The sequence below is a fragment of the Antennarius striatus genome, chromosome 5 (genome assembly GCF_040054535.1).
Source record: "Antennarius striatus isolate MH-2024 chromosome 5, ASM4005453v1, whole genome shotgun sequence".
NCBI classification, from domain to species: Eukaryota; Metazoa; Chordata; class Actinopteri; order Lophiiformes; family Antennariidae; genus Antennarius; species Antennarius striatus.
The window spans coordinates 6,478,245-6,493,579 of record NC_090780.1 but is presented as its reverse complement, the minus strand read 5'-3'; the positions used below and the strand labels follow the sequence as shown (position 1 = coordinate 6,493,579).

Sequence of the window (15,335 nt, the reverse complement as noted above, 5' to 3'; positions counted from 1 at the left end):
CAGGGCTGAAAGGCAAGATCGACTTCTACATTCTCAATAATCACTCCTTATTGATGGGTTAATTATTCAAAATAAACAGACTCCCTCCTGAAATGAAACTTGATGCTAATGGCCTGAACTGAAGGAAGTGTAATGTCATGGTGAGAATAAAGTTATTGCACAGACAGATTTTGCGATTTTAGATTGCATTTTTTTTTGGTCACACAAGGTGGGCTGTCTCACCATTGACACCAAAAACTTACAAATCAGAGATTTTGCTATAGTGAAGTCTCTGTAGAATAAAAGGTACTGTTTAAATATTACCTGATTGTGTAAGACACTTAATGAGAACGGAAAGAAAAAAGGAGAGATGGATGAAAACTAAATGTTAGAATAACCTGATTAGATGAACTACATCAGCTCCCTGGTCATGCATTACATGGCATTTTGGAGTACTATGGCAAGAGTCATCTAGAGCAGTGGTCCCCAACCCCCGGGCCGCGGACCAGTACTGGTCTGTAGGGCATTTGGTACCGGCCCGCACAAAGAGAAAAAAATAATTTACATTACTTCCGTTTTATTTATTTCAGAGTCAGAAAGATGTTTAATTTTGACAAATTACCCGATCTCTGTTACATCCGTCTATGTCAGTGGTCCCCAACCACCAAGTTGTGACTGGGTATCTGGTCGTGGGGCATTAGGTACCGGGCGGCACAGAACGTTTGACTTTTTTTTTTTTATTACCAGTCTAGTGATGTTTTATTTTGAAAAGTTTTGTCTGTGCAGAATGACGCACAGATGAATGTGTGCGTTTGTCCCGCTTGACAGGTCTCGGTCACGTGACAGGTTATCAACACACATAATTAAGCGCCCACAACCGCGCCAATGTTTTGGATTAAAGTCAAGGTAGATTATCCTGAGATTGCCAAAAATGTATCGAAAACCTTGCTTCCCCTTCCCACCTGCTGTCTTTGTGGAGCCGGATTTTCTGCAGTGACCATAAAGAAAACCAAACTGTGGAGTAGACCGGACGTCCGAAATACAATTCAGATATCATTTTTACCTCTAGGTCAGCGGTCCCCAACCACTAATTCTCATTATTGTAATTATTATTTGATTGACTTTTTCACCCTCTTTTGGAAATGATCAATATTTCTCCTGCGTTGAATGCATTGATTGTAAGTTGCTATATTTCAAAATAAACCTCATTAATGCAGTCACTTCAATCGATGTTTTTATTATAATTATTTTCCACAATTATTTCTTTTACAGAGCTATTGATAATCAATTTATGGGAAAAGGTTGTTTATTGTTTGTTGATGTCTGAATTTTACATAAAACCACTGCAGATGATTTATTATTAGACTACAGCTGTCCTGGCGTCATTAACAATTATCGAGCAAATGAAGACCGGTCCGTCAAAATTTTGTCTTAGATGAAACCGGTCTGTGGCGCAAAAAAGGTTGGGGACCGCTGATCTAGAGATGACATTTCCCCCCAAGCTCTGAATAAACACTGAGGCTGTCCTAAAACCCAAAAGATCACCCACACCTGGTTGGTGATAGATGATGAAGACTGTTCACAGAGTGATCAAATGTGCATGCATTCAAACACTACCTGTGAGTCTCTGTAAAACATCTCATACTGGAGGATCATCTGCCGGCTGATCTGTGATCCGTGATACACAATTACATTCATGTGCGTCCATGTACGAAACTCCCTCTCCCAGTTGGTGATTGTAGACAGGGGGGCAATTATTAAGAAAGGACCATGGATCCCCATGTTGAAAATCTCATACAGAAAGGTGATGGACTGGATGGTCTTGCCCAAACCCATCTCATCTGCCAGTATACAATTTTTTCTGGGAAAAAAAAAAGAAATTTAGATAAAAGATATTCACACACACACACACACACACACACACACACACACACACACACACACACACACACACACACACACACACACACACACACACACACACACACACACACACACACACACACACACACACACACACACACACACACACACAGCTGACTTTGGTAAGTGGAGATACCAACGGAAAAACCTACTTATTTGTTGAACAATATTTCTGGACAGTGTTCACCTGTTGTACCAGTTGAACAGTAACCAGTTCATTCCCTCCAACTGGTACTCCCTAAGCTGGTTGCTGCCACGGTAATCTCTGGAGTGTTCCAACTTCTGCCATTTTTCCGGAGGCGGACGCTCCTGCAGAACGCACACACACACAACACACACACGCACATGATTCTATTAAGAAGTGCAAAGCAAGACCTAATACTGCAGAATTCTAGCGTGAAAGAAAACCTAACTTTATTAAATGTTTGTAAAAAAACAAATAAGACAAGACCACAAACCAAAACCATGAGAAAGAAGGTTTCCAACTCAAGTCACAACAAAACCTTTAACTTGAGAACACCTGGAGTGTTAAGTTAACTTCCTTAAGCAAACATACAAATCCTACCTCGGCAATACACAGTCAAATACAAGGGGTAACATGTTAAATGTTATTATGATAATAGTACAGTGTGCCCTCATTCCTCGCAGTTAATGTCCAGGAACATTTATTTATCATTTACAGTAATTTAAAGTGAAACAGGTAGGAGAGTACTTGGTGTATCATCTGGAAGGAAAGTAGATAAGGGGACTTGGTGGTGGAATGAGGAGGTACAAGAGTGTATACAGAAAAAGAGGTTAGCTAAGAAGAAGTGAAACACTGAGAGGACTGAGGAGAGTGGACAGGAGTACAAGGAGCCGCAGTGTAAGGTGAAGGTAGAGGTAGCAATGGCCAAACAAGGGGCTTATGATGACTTTTATGCTAGATTGGACAGTAAGGAGGGAGAGACTGATCTATACAGGTTGGCAAGACAGATATAGAGATGGGAAGGACGTGCAGCAGGTTAGGGTGATTAAGGATAGGGACGGAAGTCTATTGACAGTTGCCAGTAGTGTGATGGGAAGATGGAAAGAGTACTTTGAAGCGTTGTTGAATATGGAAAATGAGAGAGAACAAAGACTAGAAGAGGTGACTGCGGTGGACCAGGAAGTAGCAAAGATTACTCAGGATGAAGTGAGGAGGGCATTGAAGAGGATGAAGAGTGGAAAGGCAGTCGGTCCTGATGATATACCTATAGAAGCTTGGAAGTGTCTAGGAGAGGTGGCAGTAGAGTTTCTGACTGGGCTGTTCAACAGGATCTTAAATAGTGAGAAGATGCCTGAGGAATGGAGGGGAAGTGTGCTGGTGCCCATTTTTAAGAACAAGGGAGATGTACAGAGTTGTGGCAAATACAGAGGAATAAAGCTGATGAGCCATACAATGAAGTTATGGGAAAGAGTAGTTGAAGCTAGACTAAGGACAGAAGTGAGCATCTGTGAACAGCAGTATGGTTTCATGCAAAAAAAAAAAAAGAGTACTACAGATGCAATATTTGCTTTTGAGTATGTTGATAGAGAAGTACAGAACTACATTGTGTTTTTGTAGATCGGGAGAAAGCTTATGACAGGGTGCCCAGAGAGGGACTGTGGTCTTGTATGAGGAAGTCTGGAGTGGCAGAGAAGTATGTTAGAGCGTTGCAGGACATGTATGAGGACTGTAAGACAGTGGTGAGGTGTGCTGTAGGTGTGACAGAGGAGTTCAAGGTGGAGGTGGGACTGCATCAGGGATCAGCTCTGGGCCCCTTCTTGTTCGCTATGGTGATGGACGGGCTGACAGAAGAGGTTAGACAGGAATCTCCATGGACTATGATGTTTGCAGATGACATTGTGATCTGCAGTGAGAGCAGAGAACAAGTGGAGGAGAAGCTAGAGAGGTGGAGGTTTGTCCTGGAAAGGAGAGGAATGATAAGACATTCACACATGTGTGTGAATGAGAGGGACCCAAGTGGAAGAGTGAGGTTCCAGGAAGAAGAGATGAAGAAGGTGGAGGATTTTAAGTACCGTATTTATTCGAGTATAACGCGCAAAATTTTCTACCTAAAAAAGAACTCAAAGTTTGGGTGCGCGTATAAACGAGGGCTGGGGTGACACGCTTAGATGTATTAGTATATTATTTGCGCAATGACTTATTGGTCGAAGATATCGCTGACCACAATCGCAAAACATTGAATGCAACCACATCTCTCGACCCACAAAACGTCCATGGTCGATTTTTAGTAACAGTATCCAAATCATTTGCGTGGGCGATCTAAAATAAATACCGGTAATTCATGATGGCTCATGCGCATCACTCCTGCAGAGGCGAGGCGTATCTAAGGAAATGGTATTCAATAATCAAATGCGTCATCAGCAGACCTTGTCGGATGGTGTCATTTCTGAGAATTCTTATTATCCGCTGTGACGTATGATATTTGATTATTGATTAGCATTTTATTAGCTACGCCTTGTCTCTTCATTTTCTTTCCTCGCCTCGGTCACACTGAAACGTGAGTTACCGGTAAGCATTGCTGGTGTATCTAATGATGAATCGGACTTTGAAGGATTTTAAATACCGGTAAATATTGTTAATTTTATTTCGGTATTGTGTTCATAGTTTACATTGTCAATAAATTATTTTTATCATGGATGCACGTGTTTAACAATGTTTGGCACTTACAATACTTTGTCTGAGCCGAGAAAAAGTGAAACAAAATTTTATACCGATTTTTAATCGAAAATTAGGGATGCTCGTTATACACGTGTGCGCGTTATACTCGAATAAATACAGTACTTAGGGTCAACAGTCCAGAGCAATGGAGATTGTGTAAAAGAGGGGAAGTAGCGTGTTCAAGCAGGATGGTACGGGTGGAGAAAAGTGTCAGGTGTGATGTGTGATTTAAGAGTTTCACCTAAAATGAAAGGTGTACAAAACTGTGGTGAGACCAGCGATTTTGTTTGGCATACAGACAGTTTGGTATAGAGACAGTTTGGACATATCCAGAGGAGAGAGTGAATATATTGGTAGAAGGATGCTGAGTTTTGAACTGCCAGGCAGGAGACCAAGAGGAAGACCAAAGAGGAGGTTTATGGATGTCGTGAAAGAGGACATGAAGGTAGTTGATGTGAGAGAAGAGGATGCAGAAAACATGGTTAGATGGAGGCAACTGATTCGCTGTGGCAACCCCTGAAGGGAAAAGCCAAAAGGAAAAGAAGAAGAAGACTGAAGTCTAAAACTCACGGAGCGGAGCGCAATTCGGATGCCATCAGCCAATAGAACGCGTGTACGGAATCACGTGACTGCCTATCAAAAATCTGCGATGAGGTGAAGTTGTGAGCGTTGATGTACGAATGTAGGAGGGCGCACTGTAATAATCACAAAAACCAATGCAGTCACAGACTGCAACATTCCTGGACACCCCTGAATTCCAAGTTTTACCGACCTACTTGCATAGGTCAAAGATCAAAGGTGGTACTCTGACCTACTGTCATTTAATAAACCACTAGCTTTGATCTATGGTCTTATTCACATTGGCGTTCTCCCTTGTCTATCTTATCTGGTTCCTGAGTTTACAAAGGTTGAAATTTGACCTTGACCTAGTTTTCTCAGGTCAGGGTCATCATCTCGTTTTCATTCTCTTTGCCGCCCGAGTAATCTCTATTTGCAACAGTTGCAAAGACATTTGGTGGACATACGAACGAACAAACGAACAAACGAAAGAACAGACAAACGGATGAACGGACAAACACATGAACACTGACAATTACAATACATCCCTGCTTTGATGCGGGATGTAATAATAATAATAATCATTATCATTTCTATTATTATTATTATTATTATTGTTATTATTATTACTACTAGCATCCAAAGCCTATCAGAGTATCACAGGTGATAGTTTCACAACAATGCCGAGATGGTGCTGTTATGCTAAGTGAATTTGTCTCTGTGGATGTCTTTAAGGTAGGCCTGTCAGCGAAACAAGGAACAGACTGTGCAGCGGACACTGCAGTTACTCCAAGTTCTTCAGTCATATCAAAATCTGTGACACTGCCACAACCACACAGTAGAATGAAAAGGTACTTATGAAGCTGTTATGGCTTTTCTGACACAATTTCAATGTGTATACAACATGTACAGTGCCTTGCGAAAGTATTGGCCCCCCAAAAAGTTGTTGATATTTTGCCACATTTCAGGCTTCAAACTTAAAAGATAACAAACTGAAAATATTTTAAAGAATCAACAACATGTGAGACACAATCGTGAAGTGGAACCAAATCTATTCAGAATTTTATATTGTGTTTACAAATAAAAAACTGAAAAGTAGGTTCTGCAAATGTGAGACCAGAAGACACAAAGGTGAACTCTGTCATTGTTGTCATTTAGGTCAACATTGGATCATTCAGAAGTCATCAGGGAACTTCTGGAGTTGTTTGGCTGAGCTGAGAGAGCAGGGGGCCAATATTTTTGCACATCCTACTTTTCAGTTTTTTATTTGTAAACAAAAAAAATGAATACATCTGGTTCTACTTCATGATTGTGTTTCACATGTTGGTGATTCATGAAAAATATTTTCAGTTAGTTATCTTCAAGTTTGAAGACTGAAATGTGGAAAAATGTCAAAAAGTTGTGGGGGGCCAATTCTTTCACAAGGCACTGTATATATGTAAATCTACATTTTTTGTTTTTACATTTCCTGTTGTCACAATGTCACACTACAGCTAAAGCTTAAATCTGTCAAGTAGATGCCTCAAAAGCTGACATTCTTATCCAGCTCACCAATTTTGGGGTAGATTCTATCATAGTGAGCAAAGTTCCAACCCAATTCTTCTAGAGCAAATTTTTAAATTTGCTGTGCCAGCACAACCCATGACATTAAAAATGTAATCATATTTTTCCCTCTTCAGAGCAATACTTTATAATAGAATTCAACTGGATCTGACTTTTTTGTTTTGCAAACCTATTCAGGAACACACAAAGAGAAACAAACATCAACAATAATTAGTTATCACTGCCTACATCTCTCCTTGATGAAGGTAAAAATTGTCTAGAGATATCTTCAATGACTTTATCAAAACAAGAATGCACAAACCTTCACCAAACCAAAAACATTTAGAAGTCTGTGACACTAATACAAATTTCTGATAGACATGTGCATAGAATATCTATTGCAAGCTCTCGGAAGACTTTCAACAATCTGAAAAAAATCTAATGAGTCGACGAAAGCCATGAAACATCACGCCGCTTCCATTGTAAATCTTTCATAATAACCATTTCATATTTATTTCATCCTGAGAAATGGTACAACAGCCCCTCAAGATATGAGCTGCTTCAGAGTTTTTGAGATATGAGCCGCCGCCCTATCCATATTTTTGTTTGATGTATGAGCAAAAATCTAAGATATGAGCTGTGCTTCGGGACACTACCAATAGTGACGGATGGACACAGCATCAGCTGACAGGATCTCATTCTTTACCATGTGTTGGTGGATTTATACATCAGCTGAGACCGCGTCTCCTTCTTCCCTACATGTTGGCGGATGGATACATCAGCCGAGACACGATCTTGTTATTTTCCCACTTGTTGGCGGATGGATGGATACAACATCAGCTGAAACCAGATCTCGTTCTTTCCCACATGTTGTTGGATAAAACATCAGCTGAGACTGCATCTCGTTCTTTCCTACGTGTTGGTAGATGGATGCATCAGCTGAGACCGGATCTCTTTCTTCTTCTTGAAGTATTGATGTAACTTGTTGTTCTCTGACTTTTGTATTTCTTTTCATACTTTATCATTTACTTTATCATTGTTTACGTAACTTTTTTTAAAATTTATGAGGCTGGAATTGATTAAATCAAGTTGTTTGATATACGAGCTCAATCACGGAAAGAATTAAACTCATATCTCAAGATTCTACTGTACATACACAGAAGGAAGGAATCTCAGCTGAAGTCTATTAAGTAGCAACCAGCAACACTGGCATGTAAATGGTAAATTCACTGTAGTATGAACACTCTTCTAGTCTAGCCATTCAAAGTGCCTTAGAATAGAAGCCAGAATTCACACATTCATACAACGATGATAAAGGCTAAAGTTAAAACTTGGTATGAGCAGTACTCATGTGTTGGTGGTCTCTGGTTTTAAAAAACATGCTGATAAGCATGAGGTACAGTGCACGACTGTTGATGGATTCCAGGTCATATGCAGTGGAAATTCAGATGAGGATTTTCATGGACCTATCAAATGGGTGGGATAAAGCCATAGCTTGCAAGCTGAATCATCCATACATCCAGTACAATGGCTAGGTTCCTTTATTTACACTGGGACAATTACTGATACCCCTGTAATGATGCTCAGCGAGACGTGGCCTGTCACAGCCTGCATTTAATTACGAAAACTCCTACAGGGGTAAAGTGGAGGTGCTACCAAATACATACAGCAGAGATAGCAGATAACACTGAGTCAACCACTCAGCAGTAATACAAACCAACAGACATGCAGAGACATTCTGTCATCTTGGACTCAAAATTTGCTTTAAAAGAACTTTAGCAAAGACAATGGCACAGAAAATTACTATACATTTTTCTTCCAATTGTCAAAAAATGGAATAAAACTACAGAATTTTAATCTTCTCAATTTATGTTGCCAGCTAGTATGTTTGAACTCACTGTGTGTCTGAGGTATGTTGGCAGTTTTTGGATCTCCTCAAACTCCTTTATCTTTTCAGGGTCCAAGTCCTCTTGCAGCTCCCACGTCGCCTCTTCGTATGAGAGACTGCACCATTTGATGAGATAATGGGTCACCTCCTACAACAATATCGAAAAAATTAAAATGGTGTGTCAGCCTGAGAACAAAGACTGAGATTAACTGATTTCAAACCACACGCACTGTTGTGATCACTAACCTCTCCAGTCTCTGTGTCTGTGGTAACAGCCACCTCCAGAACTCTGTCCACCTCCACATAGTCTGGGTTAAATAAGTCCTCATCAGGCTAGAAGAAAGGACAAAGACATAGAAAGAAAGAATGGGTACTGTACATCCTTTGACTCATTTGCACCTACTTTTCTGCCTTAGGCGTCATAAGTCTACTGCAGCCCATCCCAGCTTGAAACACGCTCATTGCAAGGCCACACGAAACACACAGGACCGCACTCAGGTCTACGGAGCATTTGGTGTGACCAATCCACTGAAGCTGCATGCAGTTGGAGGCGGGAGGACGCTGGAGAAACCAGAGAGAACTCACAAACACGGGGAGAACATGCAAACTCCACACAGAAAGGAACTGTGTGGCACACTGGAGCAGTGTGCAAAACAAAATTGTATATTATTATCATTGTTAATGTTGTTGCTGTCATCATTGTTAATGGGTATTGGATATCAATGTATTTATACAGTATAATATGTAAACATTTATTAAATATCAGAATTTATTTACCACTGCTAGTACTTCATCTAGTTGTTCTATTACTCAATATTCTCATTGTTCAAGTGCTGTTTCCTTTCCATAATGTTATATTGACATATTTAAATACTAAAGCATATTTCGTCTCGATATTTGTCAATAATACAGCCATATCCTTTATAAACTCATTACTCCTCTTGAACTCATAGTTGCCCTACTCCTCGAGCATTTTTGAATGATTAAATGTGTTCTAAAATGTTGGATTAAAGGCAAAAATTATGTTCAATCAGATGCACTACCAGGTAAATACAATTACACATTCTATCATACATCACATTACATGTCATAGTCAAGGTGTTTCCACGGTTAGCATATGTTACCTAGCCTGTCAAAATTTAAGGATTCTTGAAGACTTTGTTATGAATTGTGGTATGTGAAAATGAGCTTAGTAGAGAGAGAGTAGAGTATAACTTTATTTATCCCTTAAGGAGTCATCTAGCTTCCTGCATGAGGAAATAATAGGAAGTGTTTACTGTTACCTCAGTGAACAGGTGCTTCATCTGAGCCTGTTTAGTCCTGAAGCGTTTAATCTTCTGGTGAATTCTGGGATCTTTCTCCAGTTCCTCCAGGGTAGCCCACTTACAGTGTAGGAAGGAACTAAAATTTCACAAATCACAAAATATTGTATTTTGTTAAGGATGCGTATTTTGTCTGTTGACAGCTGTTTAACTACAAAGGTCATATTTTTTTGTATTTATTCAAAGTTACAAAAGTAACCCTTATCAAGCATGTGGTGCAATTCCGTGGATCAAAATAAAACAAATTCATGTATTAAAGGCAATAACACAAAAGCTAAATGAATATGATCCTTTTGAGACAAACAGCAGATCTGGTGAACAAACCAAAATTCTTCCTGTAAATGAAGACAAAGGAATGATGGTCTTCAGAACTACCTTCTACTCTCTGATAAAAAAAAACAAGCAATGAAACTCTACATCAAGAACGAGCGAGGATGTCTGACTTCAGACACACTGACAAAATACACATTAAAAATCAATCTAAATATGAGAAAGCCTATGTTACAATGTTACTATGACTTTTGATTAATTTAATCAATGAACAAGATCAATAAAATGTTACTCAAAACCAGTCTGTTATGTTCACCACTGAACTAAAATTAGGCTAGGTGTGCTTGAGGAGGAGCTATAAGACACATGTATTATTGATACTACACGGTGAGCTAGCTGGACCTCTCTCAATATAACGTTTGTACCATCTGTCTATTCACTGCCAATGTCACATTTTTGTAGGCCTACTTTCAATTCAGTGTATTTTCATGGTTTCATATACTCAAATGTCAGTAATGTTTAGTTTGTACATTTAGCATTATGATAGTCTATATTTAATTTTTATTTGGTTTTATTGGTATTATAAACCAAGAGTCTGGGTCCTGCCTGCAGTTTCTTCCTCAATGAGGGAGTTTTTTTCCGCCACTGTCACTTATGCTGGCCCTGGAGGGTTCTGTTGGGTTTCTCTGCCTATTACAGCGTTTTGAAATATCTGTTGATGTGATTAAGCGCTTTACAAATAAAAGCTGATTGATTGACTGATTGATATCATTTATATGTCATTACACTTTATTAATAATAAAACAAATACACCATGTCATATGAGAAGCATTTCCAACAGATTAGTTCATAAGGCAAGGAGAAATTCACGAATTTCAACTTGTGATTTTCTTCAGTTATAGCAGCTACAATTCCAAACAAAAAAATACTAAGTATTGAGTAAATGTCAAAAATTACAATTCCAAATAAACAAAGACACTCACAAATTTCTGTACTTGACATAAAACTCCTCTTTCTCCTCTGTTCGGTTGTCTGATGGAAAACTCTAGAGGGAGAAACAGAGACAAATCAATTGACAGAAGAATAAATAGTATAATATACTCCCTCAGACCTCCAATGACACCGTATAGGACTGGGGATTCTACATTAAAGGTAGACAGATTATCAAAGTAAAAAATTAAAAAATTGAAAAAGACAGTTTGCAGCAGGAAAGATGAATTTAGATAGATACTTTAATAATCCCGGAGGAAACTGCACATATCCACTGCTCAGCCAAACACCAGGAAAAAACAAAAACAAACAAAACAGGACATACCAGAAGACATACACTACACTAACAGACACATGTAGCATTAACAGAACATATACTAATTTTTTTTTTTAAATTAAAATATAAACAGTATAAAATTAAACTAAATTAAATCCAAATCTATTTAACCACGTGCTGACCTCGCCACCTCCACCCACTCCTCCTGAGAGAGTCATTTAACCCCCTGATGGCACGGGGCACAAAGGAGGACCACAGCCTCTCAGAATTTGACCCCACTATGACTTACAAAACTTTAAGTGTTACAACAATGCCTTGCTCTCCCCAAAACTAAACAATTTTTCTGACGTATAAACTTATAAATTAAATTTTCATAATGAAAATAAGAAATGTATGTCAACAATTTTAAACAAACAGATGACTCATTAAAACCAACTGTGACTAAATCATTTTGAAAAAAGATTGGTGCTGGTGGTGGAGATGGAGGAGATTGGAGGAGTTCATTTCATGCTTTTTCTGAGGCTTTCATTTGTCATAAACTTTATCACTTAATTTGATTAACTTAACTCGCTACACTTCACTGAACTTCCTTTTTTTTTCAGGACCCCTGTGGACCAAAAATTGGAGGTGAACTGCCAGAGGTGCCACTTCACCTCCTGAGCACTGCTGAGTTGACCTTGAGCACGGTACTGTCCCCTAACAAGTTCGCTGGGCACAGCACAAAGTAGCTGCCCGCCGCTTTACCTCTCACAATTTATTCATATGCTTACAGACACCTTGTGTGTGCATGGTCTAGGGCCTGTACATATATGTATGTACAGTATATATGTGTGTGTGAAAATAGGCTTTGAGTCGAAAAATAATTTCCCCGCGGGATGGATGGATGGATAGCTAGATAGATACACAGTCTTCACACAGATCTTCAACAGATCCCTCCAGCTGTGTGAGGTACCCTCCTGCTTCAAGTGCTCCATCATCATTCCGGTCCCCAAGAAATAAATGACTTCCGGCCTGTCACTGTGACATCCGTGGTCATGAAGTCCTTTGAACGCCTCGTGTTGACTCACATGAAGGACATCACAGGAACCTTGCTGGACCCCCTGCAGTTTGCAAACAGGGCAAACAGGTCAGTGGATGATGCAGTCAACATGGGACTGCATTTCATCCTGGATCATCTCGACCACCCAGGGACATATGCATGGACCCTGTTCATAGACTTCAGCTCGGCGTTCAACACCATCATCCCTGAGCTGCTCTCCTCCAAACTCACCAACTCACAGTCCCCTGTCATGTGTCAGTGGATCACCAGCTTGCTTCCTCTCTCCACTGCTCTTCTCCCTCTACACCAACGACTGCACATCTTCACACCCAGCCGTCAAACTCCTGAAGTTTGCAGATGACACGACTGTGATTGGACTCATCCAGGATGGTGATGAGTCTGCATACCGACAGGAGGTGAGGCAGCTGGTGGACTGGTGTAGTTGTAATAACCTGGACCTGAACACGCTTAGGACTGTGGAGATGACAGTGGACTTTAGGAAGTTCCCCTCCCCTCTGCTCCCCTTCACCATCGCAGACAGCCCTGTGGACTCTGTGGAGAGCTTCAAGTTCCTGGGGATTACTGTTTCCCAGGACCTGAAGTGGACTCTCCACATCAGCTGCATCCTCAAGAAGGCCCAGCAGAGGATATACTTTCTCAGGCAGCTGAGGAAGCACGGTCTGCCACAGGAGCTGTTGGTCCTGTTCTACACGGCAGTCATTGAATCGGTTCTGTGTTCCTCCATCACAGTCTGGTTCGGTGCTGCCACCCAAAGGGACAGGACAAAACTGCAAAGGACAATCAGGTCTGCTGAGAAAATCACTGGGACCTCCCTGCCCTCCCTCCTAAAGTTGTACTCCTCAAGAGTTAGGAGTCGGGCAGGAAAGATCATCTCAGACCCATCACACCCTGGACAACGACTATTTAAAAGTCTACCCTCTGGGAGGCGCTACAGAGCCCTCCTCTCAAAAACCACCAGATTAAAGAACAGTTTCTTCCTCCAAGCCATAAGTCACTTGAACTGCAAATGTTGAATTATATGTCTTCCAGTCCTTGCAACCTGTTTACACATGCACTCAGCACTTGTACATTGTTTCCCCCCACACGTACTGCTTTTGCATCGTCTTTTGTATTTAGTATAGTTATTTATAGTATTTAGCATAGTTAAATTCAATGTATGAATGTACAGTTTGAGATACCACCTGCCGAAAACAAATTCTTGTCTGTTTTTTAACAAACAATGGCAATTAAAACTGATTCTGATAGATTAGATAAATAAAAAAAGAAAAAGATAAATAAAGCACGTTTCTTCTCATTTTTGCCACACATTCCTCACTTTAATCTGCTGGTAATTCAAAATTTATTTTTTTTAAATACTGAATCCCCGCAGGGAAATTAGTGGCACGTTCTAGCTAGTACACATGCATATATATTAGTGTGTACAGGCCCTGAACACACAAACACACACAAGGGGCCTGTACGCAAGCAGGAGGAGGTAGACTGGAGGGCAGCCCTTTTTGTGGAGCGCCCAAATGAGCAGCTTGTAAGGGGGACGGCAGCTTGCTCAAGGGCGCTTCAGCAGTGCTCCAGCTTGTAATGGTGGACTTAAAAGTCAAGGTATTACTGTGTTCTGTTCATTGGATGATAGCTGTAGGGGAGGTGAAACATGGGCACATCTAATAGGACCTTAAAGTTGGTGAACTATGTCTGGGTAGGGCAGAACTGGAGGAAACTGAGTCACAGACTAAGATTAAAAAAACACACACACACAAAAAGCAAGGATGAAAATTATCCCCACTATTGGTGCATTTGCAAATTTTCCCACTGTGGGTCAAATAAAGGTTAATTTATTCTCATTCTTATTGCAGTGAAGAACAACATGTAAAACAAAGTTATTTCAGTTGTCCCTATCATTTTTGTCAGTTACTATGATTAAAGACAACTACTAAATAAAATTCCATCAATTTATTTTATTCCCCTTTCCAATGTTCAAGGTAAAGACAATTTCTCCAGCTGCACCCAGATCTGTACAAAGATTCCCTCTCTAAAGCTGCTGAAACAACACATTTGTTAACTGTTTTTATTGTAAATGAAACCATATTGAAGTGCTATTAAAACACCTTAAAACTCTTATGATCAGCAATACTAGTATTCATTTATGACATTTTGTGTGTGAGGCTGTGTGGATATGTGTGTGATTGTATTGGTGTGCAAGAGTGTGTTCATTCTTCTTTACCTCTTTCTTCACTATTCTGGCAGACAAAATTTTCTCAATGATGTTTGCCTCATCCTCAGGTGGTTCCTGAGGGAGAGAGCAGAAAGGATTAGTGCTCCACAGAGATTATGTTCCAAAATTAATAGCAGTGAAGCTACACAGAAAGTCTAGTTTGGAGCATCTGGGCCAGGTGCGCGATGACGATTCAAACCCAGCCTTCAGGCTTGAGTTCTCTGTGCACTGTGTGCTTTGCATTTCGCCACTACCATCATCCTGCTGCCAATGTGTTTCCGAAATAAAGGTGTTATCATTTGTCTCCTAAGGTTCCAGGTATTGTCAGGGCTGTAAAGCCAGATCATTACACAATAACACAATTTGGGGCCCGTCTGGGAGGTCAGACATGCACCAAAAACATGAATATAAGTGAACACATTTACCGGTATATTCATTTGTAGACCTTTTCATACAGATGAACGAACAGGTTTTATTTGAAATGTGTTTATTAGCACTTTGAAAAAGTAATGCAGTTAAAAAAAATGACATCACACCAGCAATAAAAGATGGTGGTAATAGAATGATGTCTACGACCATTTTGCTGCTTCAGGACCTTGAAGCAGCAAAATTGATAAATGGAACTATGAGTTCTGTT

At 40.1% G+C, this 15,335-nt stretch overlaps 1 protein-coding gene across 5 annotated transcripts in view; it reads right to left on the bottom strand.

The window, feature by feature from the left end:
• The window catches only part of chd6 (chromodomain helicase DNA binding protein 6), a 184,320-nt gene that overhangs the window by 105,616 nt on the left and 63,369 nt on the right, over positions 1 to 15,335 (bottom strand). For all 5 annotated transcript variants that reach the window (XM_068315292.1, XM_068315293.1, XM_068315291.1 and 2 more), the window contains 7 exons: positions 14,708 to 14,773; positions 11,149 to 11,210; positions 9,857 to 9,974; positions 8,820 to 8,906; positions 8,584 to 8,721; positions 2,090 to 2,211; positions 1,597 to 1,840 (listed from right to left, as the gene is read on the bottom strand). In XM_068315292.1, the coding sequence (XP_068171393.1) occupies positions 1,597 to 1,840; positions 2,090 to 2,211; positions 8,584 to 8,721; positions 8,820 to 8,906; positions 9,857 to 9,974; positions 11,149 to 11,210; positions 14,708 to 14,773 (837 nt within the window). The remainder of the gene's footprint in view (positions 1 to 1,596; positions 1,841 to 2,089; positions 2,212 to 8,583; positions 8,722 to 8,819; positions 8,907 to 9,856; positions 9,975 to 11,148; positions 11,211 to 14,707; positions 14,774 to 15,335) is intronic.